General features: G+C 47.4%; 1 protein-coding gene and 1 long non-coding RNA gene across 3 annotated transcripts in view; one reads left to right on the top strand and one right to left on the bottom strand.

Moving 5' to 3' along the window:
• The window catches only part of BCR (BCR activator of RhoGEF and GTPase), a 98,904-nt gene that overhangs the window by 7,841 nt on the left and 71,629 nt on the right, over nt 1-19,434 (bottom strand). Inside the window, exons 9-22 of the mRNA XM_064392545.1 lie at nt 17,978-18,099; nt 16,599-16,767; nt 15,204-15,323; nt 14,537-14,612; nt 13,597-13,701; nt 12,964-13,038; nt 12,299-12,396; nt 11,499-11,630; nt 4,469-4,528; nt 4,234-4,343; nt 3,299-3,438; nt 1,750-1,884; nt 1,052-1,157; nt 102-264 (exon numbers count right to left, since the gene is read on the bottom strand). Of these exons, the coding sequence (XP_064248615.1) occupies nt 102-264; nt 1,052-1,157; nt 1,750-1,884; nt 3,299-3,438; nt 4,234-4,343; nt 4,469-4,528; nt 11,499-11,630; nt 12,299-12,396; nt 12,964-13,038; nt 13,597-13,701; nt 14,537-14,612; nt 15,204-15,323; nt 16,599-16,767; nt 17,978-18,099 (1,611 nt within the window). The remainder of the gene's footprint in view (nt 1-101; nt 265-1,051; nt 1,158-1,749; nt 1,885-3,298; nt 3,439-4,233; nt 4,344-4,468; nt 4,529-11,498; nt 11,631-12,298; nt 12,397-12,963; nt 13,039-13,596; nt 13,702-14,536; nt 14,613-15,203; nt 15,324-16,598; nt 16,768-17,977; nt 18,100-19,434) is intronic.
• Nucleotides 4,338-18,000, top strand: LOC135282620 (uncharacterized). 2 transcript variants are annotated; one of them, XR_010348690.1, is made up of 3 exons: nt 4,338-7,950; nt 15,619-17,483; nt 17,882-18,000. It is a non-coding gene; the product is annotated as an uncharacterized LOC135282620 (long non-coding RNA). The 2 variants fall into 2 exon arrangements; XR_010348691.1 differs by having other exon boundaries at nt 15,619-17,161; nt 17,310-18,000.

Here is a 19,434-nt window from a genome sequence, read left to right on the forward strand (position 1 = left end):
AGCATGAAAACCCAGCAGGGTCACTGAGCCAGGCCTGCCACAGGACTGTGCTTTCCCAGTAAGTGTCTTCACAAGATGGAATGGCACATTCAGGATTTTACCTGGGACATGACTTCTAGTGACCAGCTGTCAGTCATGGTGATGGGCTGGGTTGGGTTAGCAGGGATTTTACTGTCCTTCTCCGAAGGTCTGAGCAGTGTTGGTCCAAAGACAGTGGCAAGATTATGCAGGGACATCTTGTTGATGCTTTCCCTCTCAGCAACCCTGGGAGAACAAACAATGCACAAGGCAGACCTTCATAAATATCTGAGTTTTATAAATGAGAAACCGAGGCACAAAGTTTAAAAAATTTGCCCAAGGGCAGGAAAGTCTGCAGCAGAAACACAACTAGAGCCCAGATTTCCTGGTTTTTAATCCAGAATCTCAATCACAAGATGATCTTTCATGTCTCCAGGGGCAGTCTCTGGTATGTACAACATACTTATGCAAATCAACACATTGGGCAAGCATTAAGCCAGCTTATTGCATTAATGTCAAATGCATGGCAATACTTTTTCACAGGTACAACCATATCACAAAATCAGAAAGACTTTACTACAAAAGGAACTGACAACTGCAGTTAGGCAAAATGCTGGAATTTAAAAAATAGATCATACTGCATTTCAGACACTTTCTGAGACAAGGTTCCCTAGACTTTAAATACAGGTAAATCTGCATGGTTTATACAAAAACCTTTCCTGGTCTGTGTATCCAGATGCAGGCGCAGTCTCAGTGACATTGCAGCAGAAATTTGCACTTGTGATAGATAAGCCCTGACTCTTTTGTTACTCCTTTCCTCCAGTTCTAATCCTTTTTCAGTATGAGTGGAAACGGAATTCAGGATTTACTACCTCACTAAGTGAGTATGAGACAATAGTTATCTGATGAGCATTCACAGCAGATCAGCAAATACTTCTTCATTTCTGTGACTCAGCAGGTATTTAAAGAAATAGCTTTCAAAATAGCTGATGCTTTACACATTAAATGCATTTCTGAAGGAACCACATATTACCTTTTTAAATGGTCCAGAAGGAAGAGGAATGTCACAAGGTTGGGTTCTGGAAGTGATAGCAACAGATTCAACATACAGCTCTCCTTTGCAACAGGATCTGAAAGTGCTACAAGACAGAGAACAAGACATCACCACAGGCAGTGAGTGCAAATCTGACTGACTGAGCCATGTCCCAGAACAGCCAATACAGATGGTCCCAAAAGGACTGTGACTACATCATCATAGGCTGGAAGGTCAGAGCTGCACATCAATACCCCACAGCATCTCATTCCTTCGTTTCACAAATGCATTAAGAATCATTTTCTCTCTTTTTCAAAGCAGTTCAAATGCTTTGAGGCTTTCAATCATTGATCTTTTTCTCTGCATCAAGATAAGATGAGGTATCTATCCCCCTCCCCTCCAAAGGGGGCTTTTCCCTGAAGCCTGCCTGGGCAGTGAGTGTGCAGGGCCCCAGCAGGCAGGCTGGCATTCTGTGCTGAACCTCTCCTTGAGAAACCTGCCCTTGTGCAGCTGCAGAACAGCATGGCAAGCGCCCATACTGCACCACGTGGGAGGGCAGTGCCATTCTGAGCTCCATCCACTCCCCTCACAGCTTGTTCCAGCTTTTGTCCAACACTATAAACACGGCTTTTATGATGCTCTAGAGCAGCCTCCTACAGAAGAGTGTCCATGACCAAGGCTCCTGGTGCTGCACCTACCGATGCCCTCAGCAAAGTTGGGGTACAGTTCGTCTGTGAACAGGGGTTCCGGCAGCTCCCGGAAGTACAGCTTGAGGGTGCCTGCAATGGCGTTAACGTCCATCTCGCTCATCATCACTGACACGTCCTTGTTATCTGAAAGAGGGGAGAGTACAGGAAGGGTAAAGCAACTGCTGGCCTTGCATTCCTTCTTGTCCTTGCTTTGGGTCTGTTTATCTTTTGTCTCTGCCCAAATAGCTGAGAGTTTTCCTGTTTACATTTCTCCAGATTAAATAAGCAACCTTCCAGTGAGAAGCACTGTACAAATGACTGCAAACACTTCATTGCTTTACATCAAGCCAGGGAACCTCACCATCCCAGGACTAGCTGTGCTGTGCCAGAAAACCTGGCCTGAATCTGAACAAGCCCTACTGGACTGTATTTATATGTATTTCAACTTCTATTACTGACAGCAGTTGTTATTCCAATTCCATGCCTCTAACAGCTTAGACTAAGAGAGTCTGAGATGCTCTAACTCCCCATTGAGTGTAGCTAAGGCAATTCAGGGCTTATATCCCTTTTGTTACTATTAAGAGCAAAAAACCAGCCCCGCTCCCTGAACTAAACACCAACCAGCATTGGTTTCATAAAGCAGTGTAAGCCAGCATTTTACAGAAATGAAAAAAGTTGTTTTTCAAACTGTGAAAGACCCTTACTTGCACTAGTGGCAATTCATATGTGTTTTTTGATATCTTAGGGTGATTAAAAAGTAAACACAAGAAGGAAATTTCACTAGAAACTGAAGGAAAAGTGCAGGGAGGGTGAATTTGGGTGTCTGGCACAGATCTTGTTACTGTTGGAGTGTGGCTTGAACTGTTCTTGGACCATCACATGGAAGTTGGAAGTAGGGAAAAATTTCACTTTTTGTACTTCAGCAATTCAGAAGCATTTCACCTGTCTGATCTCAGGTGCCTTTTGGGACATACAGGCCACTCTTTTAAATGTAGCACCAGTAAGGAGCCTTTGTCTGCTCAAGATCAAAGAGAGCTTTGCAAAGGTTGCTCAAAGTGATCTAATTTTCTAAGCCTGTGCACATCAGTCAGATGGAGTTAGGGACAGAAGCCCTGACCACCCAAGCCCAGTTTCATAAATACCCCTCCTAGTTCTAAGGAACATTGGCTTTCACAAAACATTCTTTATTTTAAGGACTTCTATTAATTTGGAGACCTCACAGCAGTGAAGAAATTATGACTTCTGATTGCTGATGTTTTCCCCCAGAGAGGTGTCTGCCATTTACAAAGACTTGGCAAGGCAGGTAAAGCCATCATTTCATCTCTGCTGGGAAGAATAAAAAAGCATGGTTTGGTTCAAGGATCCATCCTGTTGTGTGTCTTGGGTTATATCAGTAAATAAAATATGCAGCCAGGGTTAAAACTCTTTTCCTTGAGTGAGAATCTCTACTTCTTAATGCTCCTTGAGCAACATAAGATTAAAAATAGCACAGCCACCTGACAGGGAACTCAGGCGTGTACTCAGAGAGCAAAGGGAAAAATCAGCCCCAAATACTTACTGACATCAAAGGCAGCTTTCAAGGCCTGGATGTCGGTTGCCACTCCCGAGACGCGGTAGATGCCCACCTCCTCCATGCCGCGCCGCTCGATCTCCTCCACGCACTGCCGCACGATGTACGGCACCTTCGACCTCTCTCTCCTAAGGGAGCCAGACAGAAAGCTCAGTTCAGCCCAGGCCCTCCATGCCTGTTCCACAGCCAGCACGGCTGCAAGCACCCCGACATTTCCCTGGGGAAACCTCTTCTGGGAAATGGGGTGGTAGGAAGTCTGAGCAGGCAGTCAGGACTGAGCTGAAAAACTCCTTTTAAAACTGCAGAGGGTTTTCTGACTGTATCAGCTTTGCTCTGGCTCTTCTGCAGCCTTCCCGAGCTCTTGGCCAGGTCCCAGTGCCCCCAGAGCCTGTGACTCTGCCCAGGTAATCAGAGGATTCCCAAACAACCCTTGGATCCATAGCAACTCTGTTGCTTTCAAACTGATGCAATTCCATGGGGAGGAAATACCACACTTCCCAAACCATACAGCAGAACAAACAGGTTTCTGCTGGCAAATGATTCATGACAAAAGATCAGGGGTTAAAATAATACAATGGGATCCAAAGACCTTGAACATTTTTGATTATGGAAAGGAAACATCACTGTTCAGTGGCTCTGGAAATTTGTGACCATGTCAGCTAACTACAGAGAAGGCAAGTGCAAGGGGGATTTCCGGAATTCAGAGGAGTGACGGGCTGTCAGTAAACAGCCTGTGTGCACACTGCTTTTTATCTCTGCAAAAAGTGAAGCTCAGAGATTGTAAAGCATCTCCTGTCTGCAGCCACATCTACACTAGTGGAGCAGCTGGACTGCCAAACCCCTCAAGGGGACACAGGCAAGTGCACCCCACTGGCCAGTTGTCTTCTGAAACACAGGGGGAGAAACGTGACCCATGAGCTCACTTGGTGACAATAGCAATCTTGACCCCGAACACGCCCGTCTGCTTGCGGGACGGCATCCTTTTCAGGCTGAACTCCCGACTGGTGAACTTCACTGACAGCTTCACCTCCACCTGGACCAAACAGAACAGCTGTTACTTTTTAAACCTTTTCTTTTCTTCATGCTGCAGTGAAGGGCAAAGAAATACAGCCCACAGGAGGTACAGAAGCAGAGCTAATTTCTGTTTGCCACACTTACCCCATTCATTGAGATGACTGTGCGCTGCCAATCTTTGTCCTGCAGTGCCTGTGGGTCCAGCTGGAAAACAGAAGTTACCCATGAGCTAGGAACAGACTTCAGAGAAGCCAGCTAGCCTGGAAGGCTTCTGCAAGTGAGCAGAGCATAATCACTTTTACCTTGTTATTTCCTTTCCATAGGAAAACCCACACTCCAAAGTTTCCCTGGTTTCAGGGAAACCAGATTTTGGATATTGTGCAGTTCTCTAAACAGGGCTGATGAGGGTTCATACACATGGAAAACCCAGCAACATGACAGCAATATCTGCTCAACAATAAAGGCAACCTCAGGGAGCACAACCAATATTTGAATCTGTTGAGAAGTCATGGAAAGTTGTCCTTCAAACAGCCTATTCCTTTTAACTTCTATTTGAGCATAGAGGCAGGAAGAACACCAGGCCCTGCTATTGCAAGCACTCATTAAACAGAAACAAGTTCCAATCTCTCATTTTCAGCTTTGCTTGATCTCTCGAGTGGACAGCTGTGAGGCTGGGGAGCAGCTGACTCCAGTGTTAGAATGTCACCCAGCAATTCCACTACTGCCTTGGGAGAGCCCAAACACATCCAAAGGGCTGAGGAGTGGCACTCAGCTCCAGGGAGATTGGCAAGAGAGAGGAGGAGCTGTCTTCTTGGGGGCTTGATCGGCCATTGGAACCAGCCAAGGCAAGAATTCAGTGTCTCCTGAGACAGCTTTGTAACACTTGGCTCTTGAACACGGAGGCACATAAGACCAGGAGGAGGCAACTGCAGCAAACTGTTTTGAGTTTACTGCTGTCAGCAAATAACCAGAGCTGCTTTGCAGCACAGCTCCCCCCTCTCACAGAGCCCCGTGCAGGGCCAGAGAGCTCTGGCAGGGGAGGGAAATGCTGGAACAATGGCAGCTGCAGGAAATTCTGGGAGAGCTCAGACACGGTCATGGTCGCACTCAGATCCTCAACAGAGCAGCCCAGTGCTGCTGACAGCTCCAGAGACAAGCCCCCACCTTAACCTTCCCCACTCCCCAGAGAAAGGCAAGCAGCAGAGAGCAAAGTTCCTCCCTTCTTCCTCCCAGTGCAGAGACCCCAAGCAGCAAGAGAACAAGCGAGGCCGACCTTGTCCCTGCGCGCTCTGTCACGGACGTGAGCCCACAGCGGGATGCTGCCAGCACACACGTGCTTCCCTGTGGAATTGGACCGGCTCCTGTAGGTGCAACGCTGGCAGAAACTCCTGAAGAGCCCTTGCAAGGAATTGTCAGTAACCAGCAGCTCCCACATTTTGGGGCTGTGCAAAGGACCAGGGGGCCGATGGGCAGCAGTGCTTGGCTTCGGTGCCTCAGCGACCCCAAACACAGGACTGCTGGCCGAGGGGGTTCGCTTTTAACTCCGGCAGAACAGATCCGCCCCGCCTGTGGGGCTGGCCAAGGGCCCTACAGCTGGCCAGCTTCTAGGCTGTTCTACCCTGAACTTCCGTGCTGGAAGCTTGATTTCTTTCAACAACTGAATTCTTTCCCAGAATCAAGAGGAAACCATTTCTGAAGTGTCTGGTTTCCTATGAGCAGCAACCATGCTAAGTATTCCTGAAAGCTTGATCTCCAGCTCTGAGGAGTCATCTGGTTAAGCTGCCAAAACGGCCCTGCTGATGGACACAGTCACAGCCAATCCTCTTGCTGGGAACCAGTTTTCCATGTGTTTTTAGAATGGAGTCACTGAGTGTATTATTTATAGCAGGGAGTTATATTATTTATAGTTTAAGACTAAAGGGGAAAGAGGGTTTGAATATTTGCCAAAAACTTTAAAAGGAGAGTCCAGCAGAATCCAGTTACAGTTTATTTAAGCTAACAGGTATTACTGGGTATGTCTCAGTAATGACCAGGGAATTCCTGCCACGGCACAGAACAAAATCAAGTAAATAGCTGTTAAAAAATAAAACCATCCTGCTCTCTCTCAAGAGTAACTTTGACTCTGCTGCAAAAAATGAACAGAAGCAGAGTGCTGGAGCTGAGAACTCGCAAAGACTTTTCCTTGCTACAGCTGAGAGCTCACAGAGACTTTTCCTCGCTGGATAACTGCTGGGGCTGAGCCAGGACTACCAGTAAACCTCCATGTACCTGCTGCTGCCTCTTGCTCCCTTGTTTCTCAGCTCTCCTGCAGAGCTGGCAGGACCCCTGCACTCCCTCCTGCTGTTTGACTCCTGCTGGAAAATGCCTTGTACTGAATGGGGACAGCCAGGGAGAACAGGCACCATGGCTGGCTGACCCAGCCAACCCTGCAGAAATCACTGGCAATAACAACAGTAATTAAGGGGGAAAAAAAACCAAACTCCTCCAAGGTGCTTTTTAAATAACAAAGCAAAATGGTGGAAGCTATTAAAAGAGCAAAGCTTGAATAAACTCTCAGCAACACTGAGTGAGACAGGAAGATCAGGTCTAACAGTCTGATAAGTCACAGCAGGATATAACAGAGTCAACAGGAAACCAAGAACTGTCACTGGGACTTCAATCAAGCTTCAGTCGTGGTCCCAAGTGATGACTGACCTTCTGAGGCCAGCAAGAGCAACAGAGGGAAAGGACAACTGGGGCAGGCAGGGAGAGAGCACACTGAGGACAATGAGCTAGCAAGAGTGATGCTCCAGCACAGAGGACAAATGGGGCCATGCTGTCTTCTGGCCTGATTTGGAGATCAGTGACCTGAAAGAAGGAACACTGAGTAGAAGAATGCAATCCATGGCCAGCATGGCAAAGGGAGGCAGCTCTGAGCAAGCTGTGCCAGCTCAAGCAGGGGAGGCACTGTGCAGCTGCTGCCTCTGCATTTGACAGTGGAATTTACTGCTCCTCTACACAGTTCCTCCAAACAGTTGCTTGGTTTGAGTGACCTGCCCCATCTCCTTTGAAGCAGAGCCACTGTGTTGTTTCCATGCTCTGTGCAAATAGGACAGACCTGCTAAAACCCTCACAGACTGCATTTCATGGGCTTTGCACAGCCCCCATGCTGAACAGGAAAATAGAAACCAACCACTCTGTCTGTTTGCTGCTCCCTCCAGTCCCCTTGTGGCCTTTGGTATTTGCAGTGGCAAGCTCCAGCCCCAAAGTCACTAATGAATCAAGCCAATACCTCTCTGTATCCTGCCCAAAACACCACAGAACAAAGCAGCTCAGCACCACAGGGGTTTCTGCAGGTCTCTGGCCCTTGTAGCAGCTCAGCACTGAATTCAGACAGGGCACAGCAGTCAGGAAAGGCTGAGAGTGCACAGCAGCATGGTGAGAACTGGAAAAAGGCAAACTGGGGATGCTGCTCTGGCAAATGCAAGCCAGGCACTAGGAAGGGTGCCTGTGCTCTGCCCTAGGAACCACCACAGAGAGCTTGATCATGATTTCTTTTTCCCCAGAGAAAAAAGAAAACATGCAGAAGGAGGGAAAACAAAGAAACCTCAGTGGAAATGAAAGAGCATGGACTGTGGAACATTAAGGTTAGTGTGTTTTATGTATTCATTCACATTACTTCTTCCCTTTATTAAATTTCCCAGGCAACTTTACACTCCATCAATTTTGAACTGTAACTAATGTGACATACATGTTGTCAGAGTCTCACTGCTGCTGGGAACTCCCAGTCCTGCCATAACCCCATTCTTCTCACAGCTCCCCACTGACAGGTTAATCTTTCCCACCATTGCCCTTTAGGCATGACCCATTGCCTTCTTCATTTCCCCCCTATTTTCACTGCTGGGACAATGTTCTGCTTCAGCAAACTGTTTAAACAAGCTTGAGTGAGTAAGAGGTTTCCAAGTTAACACTTGGGAGGTACAGCATGGGACAATCTGGTTTTTTTAAAGAAAAAACAGCCTAATGCCTGAAATAGCCATGGGCACTGCTATGAGACATCCCAGATAATTAAGATAAGAGTGATCTGCAAGGCAACAGAGGAATGGTGCTGCTCCACAGAATGAGTGATCTAAGGTCACATCCTCCCTGATTTTCCAGCACTGCTGTGAGGGAGAAGGAAATATTTAGCTTGAGCTGATCATGCAGAAAAAGAAAACAGCAAAGGAAATGACATTTCTAGGAGGCACCAGTGGGAGGAGCTGGATCACAGGGTGAAGTATCACTTCACTCACTCACAGACAGGCTGGTCCTGCTGACACGTGCCCAATGGTACAGTCTCAATGCCAAAAAAAGGCTGCTGCACTCCAAACATGGGGATGTGTGTGCCACATGAAGTGCAGAATTCAAGGAGCCAAAGGGCCAGCCAAGTGCCAAAGATGGACTGCAAGGTGACAACAGAAAGAAAAGCCCAGGGTGCTCACAATGAGAGGGGCTTATGCCCACAGCTGAACTAAGTCTCACATTTCCTCCCATCATGTGAAGTCCACTCCATCCTCCTCCAGCTCCCCCAGTAATTTCAGTTTCACAGTGTAGTCAGGAACAGTATTTCTCATGCCTGAGGTGCAGAGAAGCCCCCAGCCATGTGTGCCAGTCAGTTCAACACTGCACACCCAGCACGCTGTGCCCAGGTCTGGTGAGGACTTCACTCCCACATTTACAGGAAGTTCTCCTACACTAAAACCTCATGGGTTCGCATTTCAGAGATAAAAAACTTGCAGGAAAGAAGCAGGTCTTGCATCTGGCTGGAAAGACAGACAAATAAAACATTCCATAGGAAAAGAAAATATGAGCAATGGGAGCTATTAAAATTGCTGCCCATTCCTGGAAACTTGTGACATGGACCAATTTCCAGCCTTCCTTCCTTCACTGCCATAATGTAACGGAGAGATTTAATAAACATTTTTACAGCCAAAACAGTCCTAGTCTCCTTGATTGTCTTCATCACTAAGGCTCAGTATTTGGTGAGTCAGAATTCCCAGTAGTGGGAAGTTGCATATTTACAATAAGACGTGGCTTAACAATACACTGCAATTTGGCCAACAGAGCAACTTCTCTGCTTTTATCAACAGGAGGATGCAGGCACGACTCTTCATGTTCCCAGAGTTTTTAGCTAAAAGGAATTTATGAAACAAAAATCCTCACCCAACCTCACAGACCTTGCCTTTAGACAGACTTGGGCTGAATAATGACAGTGCAACAACAAATCAGAAACCCAGGATAAACTACAAACTCCAAGGTAAACAGAATTTTATATAAAAGCACCTGGGAGAACAGCCAACTTTCAGGCTGTAATCAGATTTTGTTGTTGCATTATTATGGTTTCTTAATAGAGAAATGGTGTTTACTTCAAAAATAGAACTAAACCAAAATCAAAACCTTTAATAATTTTTATCAATCCAAAATCTTACCAGACTGTCATATGACTTCTCTCTGATTCAATAGGGTTTGAAATCCATGATAAGACAGAAATCACTGAAAATTAAGGGGTTATTCTGGCAATTCATCAGGTTTCTTTATAAATTGCAAAGGGGATTTACAGAAAACAAAAGAGCTTTTGCATGTGCCTTTTATGATACAACAGAATGCAACATTTGTACATTGATTAAAAACATTTTAATTGATTTTTTAACCTTCCCACTGTCTAGGTTTCTCTAAAAGAATCAAGATGCAATTAATATTTAATTGCCATCAAAGAGAATTTTAATTTACTTAAGTATAAAATATATTTACAAAAATATACAACTGCTGTGCATAAAAATGCCCACAGCTGTGAGAAGGAAAAAAAATTGCCAAAAATTTAAAAGATTTTATTTGGTTTTTAAAAATCTGTCTATGTAACATATTTGTAGAATTTAGCAGGTCAGTGATTTCAGGGTTCTCTGTTATGAGCACACAAATCTCCAGGGCATTTCAGGGCTGAAGACTTGCTCTTTTGTAGTTGCTCAGCTCTGTGGAAAACAGCCTTTGTTAGCTGAAGGGACACAGGGATTTCTGGTCAGCAGAGACACACACACAGGAGCCAGCCTGTGCTGGCATTTATTGATCTGCACACAAATTCCCTTCCAAATCCCACCATGCATTTGAGACAAAAGCTCTCCCTGAAGACAGGAGAGGGGGAAGGAAGAGGCCTGATCAAAGTCATTTAGGCAATGAACCCTGCCAGGGCAAAGGTGGGATGTGACCCCACAGGCCACCCTCACCCTGAGCTGCTTCTGCAATCCCACAAATGGCCTTGGTCTGCACGACCATCACCCAGTGATGGCCAGGGAAAGCTGTCATCCACAGGGAGATAACAGCCAGACCTAAATGGAGGGAACTGGTGAGACCTTTAAACATGCCAGAAAGGAAAAGGCATCTGGGCAGAGTCCCTGTTCTGTTCAACAGCCACTCCAACACAAAGAATGTGTCCTCACAGCAGTCACTTAAAAACCTTCCTAAAGCTGTGGACAGACAGTTCAGCACACTGGAACAGGATGGGGGACATATGTTGCCCATGTCTTCCCCCACACAAGGCCTGATTTCTCCTACATCCAGCTTTAGTGCTCTGTCACACAGCAGCTCCCCAAGTGCAGCAGCCCTTTGCAATCATCACCTCCCCCACTGGATGACACATGTGCCACACAAAGTGTCCCAGGCCAATTCCCAGCAATGGAAATGTTCCTCAGATGCTGCCATGGACACCACACTCCGGGCATGGCAGTCACCAGGACAGGGAGGCTGTCCCAGGGCCTGGCCAACACATCCATCACCTTCAGCACACACAGATGGCAGCCTTTCTGCACATCATTTACAGAGCAGGGAGAATATTCTTGCATCCTCCTGTCACAAATGAAGCATCCTCACCAGTGCCCAGGGGCAGTTCCTATACATTGGTGTGGAAGTTCTGAAGTTAATGGGCAAATGAGAGATCAAAACAAGCAGTTATTCCATGGAGCAGGCACAGGGCACAAAGCAAGAGGGACAAAGCTGCTGATTTCCTGCCTGCAAATCACACTGTACTCACTATCTGAGGGAAAAATCTTCAATGCCGAGACAATCAGAAGGCAGAAAAAGCCTCTGTGGTGAACTGCAGGATTCCAAAATCCTGTGATGTTTTGCAGTGAGGGTATCAGGAATGAGTTGAGCACAGTCTTACCTGGATCTGTCCTTTGCCCATGATGCGATCTGTGCTCTCTCCATCCTCTTTGGTCAGCTTGGTTTTGTTGTAGCACTTTTCATAGCACAGAATCCTCAGTGTCTGTGAGCCCTCCAGCTCAATCTCAAACTCCTGCAGGGCACCAGGAAAGGAAAGAGCAATGGCTGCATCACAACAGGACACCAGTCTCAGAATAATTAATACAGCCTCTTTAATACTCATCAGAAGAACACTTAAGGACTGGCCAAAACCTCCTCCCTAATGGAACTCGTCTAGAAATATGCTGAAATTGTATTTTGTATCTATAAGGTGGTCAAATTGGAGACTAAGATGGTTCACTCCTTAGTCAGATTTCACAGGTCTCAGCAAAGCATTATTCAAAGACACAAATTTTCTCACCTTCCATGTAAGAAATTTTGCTCACCAGCAGGTCTGAGTTGGCTGTAAACAGGCAAAATGTCTATAGCTAATTCTTGCCCCTCTCAACAAATAAACAAAACCATCTTCAACATATTTTTACTTGTGTCTTAAAAAAATTATCAAGCATGCATCTGTTTAAAAGATTAAATACTGGACAAGACCCATTTGTATCAAATTGTTTAATGATTACTAATCCAAAAGAAAATCTTCTGCAAGCCCTGACAGCCAAATGAACCTGGCAGAAGAGTGTTTTCTGAGAAGCAGCATATGCAGCACAGGTGCTGAGCATGCAGCAGCCTCTTCCACTGGCAGGTTTTCTGCCCATCATGCATTGATGTTTGGCACATGGAACAAGGCACATCAAGAAAAATCAAACCTACCTCGTTCCAGTTGGGCTCCGTGGTGTCTCTGTAAACTCTAGTTTTGGCCTTGTTCACAAAATACCCAAAAGAATCCACCTCTAACGTGCAGTACAGATCTGAGGAGGGGAGACAGGGGAGACAAAAACTTCAAAAAATATCTAGAATCTCCTAACTTGCATTAATCAGTTGCACAAGGTGCCTTCATTTCCATCATCTCTGCATTAATACCAGTAACACCATCCCATACAAATCTCCTCACCTTGATCAGCCCCACTGTCCTTAAGAAGCTCTGTCACCTTTTTTGATCCTTCTGTCAAGTCATTCCCCTGAATTTTAACACCACTTTCTTCCCAACAAAAATTCTGGATACCAGAGAACACCTTTCATTCTTTCATTGTGAAACAAAATACAGCTGAAAGAATTCAGGATGCTGTTTCTAGAACAGCTGGGTAATCAGCAAACACTGCTTAAAGCCTCACCCAGACTAGGCCTAACAATAAATGCTGTGTGCTCAATCCTTGATGCTGATCTTTTTGGGAGTTAAGAGTAGAACTTCCAGCTCCCCAAAACCCCTCTCCTCCTCACCATCACCACAGAATCTGCAATCCATGCCCAGCTGTCCCAGTACGTGGCTTATCTACCCCCTATCAGTGCCTCCTGTGTGTCCCAGAACTGCAACTCACTTGAGCTTTGCTTGAATCCCGTGGCAGAGTGGACAATGACGTTCAGGAATCCATAGAGACCTGGGGATTCATCATCTGTACAAAAGACCCAAGGGATTTTGTTACATTCACAGTGGAGCCAAGAGTGAGAGTGATGAGACTGATATTACACAGGTTAAAGAGCAGAGGGTGAAGTGTCCCCAAGGATGGCAGGAGCAAGTAACAACCACATCAGCAAGACAGGAGACAGTTCCACAGCTGGCACCTGTAATACCTTCTGGCACTGGGGGAATTTTACACTGACCGTTCATCAGCAAGACAGCATGGAAGAAATTCAAAGGAGAAAAAGTAAATTACAGAGGCAAAGTCTACACTAGCAGATTAAGTAGTAATTTGGGATGATCTCTGACACAATTTTGGCCAACTAGTGTTGTTGCAAAGGATTCTCAGACATAGCTCAAAGCTGTCCCAGGCTAGGACCCCACCAGGCACTCCAATACCTTGCACAACAGGACCATTTAATAGTTGATTAATGTGTACTGGAGGAACAGTACAGGGAACAGTAAGAGCAGTTCTAGGGGAAAGCACAAAATCAGGCAGGGAGCATGTTTCACTGCAGCTGCACCATGTGAAAGCAAAACCCAAAGGTCTCACCTTCCTTATTGATGGTGAGGGGAATGTTGTGCACTGTCTGAAGCTTCACACAGGAGTTTGTCAGCATCTGGAGCTCCACCGATGTGAGTGAGAAGCTTTTAAAGCCTGCCAAGGAGATTGAAAGAGGGAGGAGTAAAAATTCCAAGGAGAGGCTGGATGCATGACCCCTCATCCTGGGCACACACAGGACAGTGCTCCCTGGGCACCTCATCCTGGGCACACACGGGACAGTGCTCCCTGGGCACACACAGGACAGTGCTCCCTGGGCACACACGGGACAGTGCTCCTGGGCACACACGGGACAGTGCTCCCTGGGCACACACGGGACAGTGCTCCCTGGGCACACACGGGACAGTGCTCCTGGGCACACACGGGACAGTGCTCCCTGGGCACACACAGGACAGTGCTCCCTGGGCTCCTCATCCTGGGCACACACGGGACAGTGCTCCCTGGGCACACACGGGACAGTGCTCCCTGGGCACTGCTCAGCAGTGCTCAGGGCAGTACTGCTGCTGCTGCAGCCCAGCTCTGCTGGGGGCATTTTCAGTTATTCTTCCAAGTGTCAGAATTAGAGGGGTTCTTAGTTCCTGGCAAAGCTAAAAACACCATGCCATAAACGTAACTAAGTTTCTTTTGAATGGAGCCAGGGAAAAGGGTGCAGCTCTTCCCTCTCCCTGGAACTGCACTGAGCTCGGATCTCCAGGGTAAATGGGAGAATCTCTACACACATTTACTTACTAACTGCTCTCTCTACACATTCCTCACATGCTGCTGCAGCAGAAATTCCCCAGACAGCCTCAGACAGGAGACATCCATATTGTGCTGTGGATTTCAATGCAGATCTCTGTTTTGGCAGGGAAGCCTGTCCCACACCATCCTCTGGAGCCCTGCTCTCTTCAGATCACAGTATTTGTACCAATGACAGCTGAGGGATACTCACATTTCTTCTGCTGTTCCCGGATATTCTCCCTCCACTCTGCCCTTTCATAGTCCGATGAAATGAGGAATGTGTAACTCTACCCAGGAACACAGAAGGAAATGGGCTATGCATTAGTCTGATGCAGCACTGAGGGCAGGGCCTGCCTGCTCCCACCCTCCCCCAGTGCAAATTGCTGTTCTGCTGGCACTCCTGCCACTTATCCTGCATCACATCTCTGTCAAGACAGGCTGGGCTCTGGCAACGTGCCCACGGTACCAACATGGACAGTCAGGGCTCACAGAGCCCCACCCTGCCAAGGGCAGCTGTGGCCCTGCAGCAGCTCCCATGGCAGCTTGTGCTACTCCTCACAGTAGGAATTCAGCTGCACCAGGAATGCCAAAAGCCTCCAGCACAGGCCTAGGCACTGATGAAGCAGTGACATGCTGGACTGGTGCTGAGGCAGGGGATTCATTTCTGTGGTTATTTCTTAAATGCCAGTCTTGAATGCAAATTAGCCACACACTTCTAGGATGCCATCATAACTCTGGCACAGCAAGGGTGAGGTGTCTGCAGCTTGGAAAGTGCTCTGAGGACACACAGCAGAGGCCACAAAGGCTGTGCTGTGCAGGAGCACGAGCAGTCTGAGCCACAAGCCCCCAGGATCCCTGAGGGTGACGCGTGCTCTCACCTTGCCGTTGCGGTTGTGTACCCGGAAGGCCATGTTGGGAGACATCAGCAGTAGCAGGGATTCCTGCTCCGACAGCTTCTTTTTCAACCTCTCAATGACCTTGCTGCCTTTATTGGCTCTCTGAAGGGTGTGGGAGAGAGGGAGCAGAGGACGTGTGTTATTCTTCAAATCTGCCCTCATTTACACAAACTGCTCTTTTGAAATCCACAGTTTCTACCCCGTGAGTAGGCAAATGGCCCCAGAGCAGAAGAAATGTTGTCAATAGGATCCACAGGACTCCCAGCTGCTCAGAAAGGTGTTGTTTGCACAATCCCTACACATGGACAGGGCTCTGTTCCCTGATTCCAGCTGTCCCAGCTGAAGTGCAGAGGTGTGTGGCCACTGTCCCAGCTGTACCCTGTATTTTCTGTTCCAGAGGCTGCAGTAGCATCATGTCACTGGGCAGCTACAGCACTGCCAGGTCCTCCAAGTGTCCTTAACTAAGGAGACTCTAAGGAACTTCTGTAGAAGCCACCCAGAACTCTCACGCTCACCGCCCGCTGACCCATTTTCATCAGAAGTCTGCTGAAAATACGTTTTTTCCTGGATAAAATCCAGTACCAAACCCAGCCATGTGCATTGTTTAGCACTGATGCACCAAAGCACGAATCTTAGACACCTGCAGCTGGTGAGTAAACAGCTCCCACAGGTCTTCCTAATATCTTACTTTTTCCAGGAAGCCAGGGCTGAGAGGCAGAAGCATGTTCTTTGGAAATGTGGAGAATAACCTTCCCACAGCATGCTCAATGTTATTCATATCCTGCCCTACACACCACCAGTGTTCAAACTCTTATTTCTCTTTTAGGCTCCAGGAAGGTTTGGGATCTAACAGCTCTCAGAAAACACATCTGAGAATGATATGCTTCTCTGAAAAAAGGAAAGCCTGGGCCAGAGATACCACATCCATGTCTGACAGCATAATTGCTGTTTCTTTACATTTGCTGCTGCTTTGACATCAGTGAAGTAGGAAAAAGCTTCAAAGGCATAACTGAGCCTGCTAAAATTCAAGAGTATATGGCTTCTGACCAAAATCACTGGCAGGATCATAATTTAACAGCCAGAAACTGGCAAATAATGCTTCCAGTCCTTTTCATGTCTGCAGCATAAGATCCTTGCCCTGCACATGGATGCTCATAGGAACAGAGGAGCTGCTGGGTACAACCACAGGGTCTTTTTGTCTCTGCCTCCCCACAGGGCAGCATCAGCCAGGCTGTGCACTGGGATGAGCAAAGCCCCTGCTGAACAGTGCTGCAGCCTGGCTCCTCACACTGTGCAGCCCTGGGAGAGCTGCCAGCAGCACCTCATCTGAGCACAGACCCTGTGTCTGCATTGCCCTGGAGTGCTCAGCTCCTTTACCTTTTCCCGCTGGATGTCGTTCTTGATCTGGGAGATCTTGATCTTCATGGCATCCAGCTCCTCATCAGGTACCAGTGGGATATTGGGCACTGCCTCAGACTCATCCACCATTTGGAAACTGAGGTCAGTGAGCGGGATGTACCACTTGCAGTCATACTGTTGGCTTTTTCTGAAAGGCAGGAGGTCCAAACCTTTTACTGCAACTGGTGTTTGGCAACACCCAGTCCTTCCCACAAGCTCTTCCCTGCTATAGTGCAGAAGATGCAGATACTGGCCCAACTTTACTGTGATTCCCATACGGAAAAAGTCTGGCAACAGGCTGCTTTTCAGCAAGACAGCCTAGCAGGGCCACTAGCTGGTACAGCACATAAAAAGGCAACTCATTTTGTTATCTAGTTCTTTTCATCCAAAGAAACCACATCCATCTCCTGAAGACAATTTGGGTCCTGCATGCTCTCTCTTTGAAGCCTCTGCTGTGGCAAAGTTCTAAAGCTGTGACCTGGTGGCCCCCTGGGATCTGAACCTGGGTCTCTCCTGCCCAAGCTGGGGCCAAGGTGGAGCAGGTGAGCCAATGGATATAAACCTCTGTGTAATCCAGCCAGGGGAGAGAAACTACAGCTCATAGCTGCCATTCTCCAGGGATTTCACCAGGGTAAGCAGCACTTTTTAAATGTTTCATGTCATTTATTCCCTGTTCTCCTCTGCTGTCAGGAACATCCACTCTTGGGAATGTCCCACTCCTCTGAAGGTTCATTCCTCACAAGCACATGCTTTGATAAGGGCAGGCAGACTTTTTTGCTTGAGGAGGGCAAGAAGATAAGAGATGTCTCCCCAAGAAGAATGTTTACCAAATGAAGAGAAGCCCTATTTGAGGCAAATACACTGGTAATGGTTCCTCCCCCCTCACATGAAAATTGTCAGCAAAACTGCTTTAAAAACTGCTCTTTGGGCTTTACACATAGTCTGTCTACTGCACCTTTGCCATTTTTCTGTAACACTGTTAACAGGCTGTAGCTGCAAAGCCAAAATTAACAACCCTAGTCATAAAAAAAGGTGAAAAATGTCACCTATTAAGAGAAAGGAGAAGTAGAAAAATTATTAATGTTTGTCCAGAATACCAGCAGCTACAACATATCCTGCTCTCCTAGGTAGGCTCAGGGCAGGGATGGGAGGAATTACCTTTCCTGAGGGGTCAGGACTTAGGCAGGATCTCATACAGTAAACATTCCTATCTTGCTGATCATTTCTTATCTAACTACTTCTTGTGCATTATGGTTACCCAGGTCTGGGGTATCCACACGCAACTGAAACTGCAGGCAAAACCCAGGATTCTGCTGCAGCCGAGGTGCAAAGCACAAAGTCCAAAAGGAAACTCTCACCCTCCAATCTGCTTCTTGAGCTTGGCACACAGGAAGAGGTCAGTGAAAAGAAAGACATGGCGTAGCTTGCGAGCCCCTTCCACCAGCTCCACCATGAAACTGTCCTTCAGCAGCTGCCGGTGCTGGGGAAAAAAACAGGGAAAATGTTCCAGTGCAATACGAGCTCCACATCTGGCACTGGGGCAACACAGTCCTTAAACTCAACTCCCACCAGAGCAAAGTCAGTACATTTGTGTAATTCAGAAAAATTATAAAGCCTACTAAATATTCCTAGCTGTCAATTCTGCTCCCTGCTGCAGCCCTCTCTCCAAAGGCAGAAAGAGCCATGCATCTTCTCCCCACCCTGGTGCTGGGTCACGCTTTGGGCTTCTCTCCATCACCTGTTCCTGGGCCCAATTCAGTTTGCTGTGAGTCACTGCCCAGCCCCGGTCCCCGAATCCCTGCCAGCGGATCGTCCCCTCCCGAGCCAGCAGAGAGCAGCACACACCGCTTCTCCCAGAGCCACTTCTCAGCCACTTCCCACCTCTGCACCAGCTTGGCCACCCCAGCAGGGACAGCAGAGCTCTCCTCGAGCCCTTCCTCTCCCATTCACAGAACGACTTTGTCAACACTAACAGCTGAACGCCATGGCTGCTTCTTCAATACAAGTGCTCTTAAGGGATAATTCCTGAACATGTGGATCTGGCAAACTTCTCAGGAGTCCCTTATCAGCCTGTGCTTGAAAAGGAGCATCTGGATGTACCCTCACCATGTGCCTATTGGAATCTTCTTTATATATCATATAAAGATTCCCCAAACCTAGAAGATGAAAAGAAGCTGCACAACTCTGATGCCTTTAATCCTGCTTCTAGTTCCACGGAGTTTAACAGCCTCCTAAAGAAGGGGCACACATTGGTAGGCAGAACCATTGCTTTCCTAATTCCCATATGGGGGAGGGGTGAGACAGATGACAGTAAAAAGCCCAAAAGGCTGGAATGCTGGCATGTAGACAGGTGGCTGTGTGCTCCTTCCAGTGACCACGACAGGAGTTTCCTGCCCTGCTCTGTGCTCAGGTCCTCCACTGTGCTGTCAGGATCAGCAGCACTCAGTGAACACTGGAACAGGTACCTCCCACTGATTTCCAAGCAGAAGTCAGGGCATTCAGCTCTGGGCAGGTTTTATTTCCACCAATATGTATAACTGTCAGTGCTGCCTCACTTCACAGCCAGTACAAGCAGGAACCATCAGCTTCCCCACACATGTAAGGTATGCTAAGGAGCTCTTCCCTGACCTGTACTTCCTTTGCTATTCCAGCCAAGAGGATGCTCCTCTGCCATCCCTAAGTGACATATCAGACATCCCACATCTGCCTAGAGAGCACAGTGGCTGGAGACAGGAGAGTTCTGCTAAGCCTGTCCAGGGCTAACCAGCACCTCCCCAGCACCTCACTGCCAGCCTTGCCCAGCCCCATGCCCAGG

This window comes from Passer domesticus, chromosome 17, assembly GCF_036417665.1.
Source record: "Passer domesticus isolate bPasDom1 chromosome 17, bPasDom1.hap1, whole genome shotgun sequence".
NCBI lineage: Eukaryota > Metazoa > Chordata > Aves > Passeriformes > Passeridae > Passer > Passer domesticus.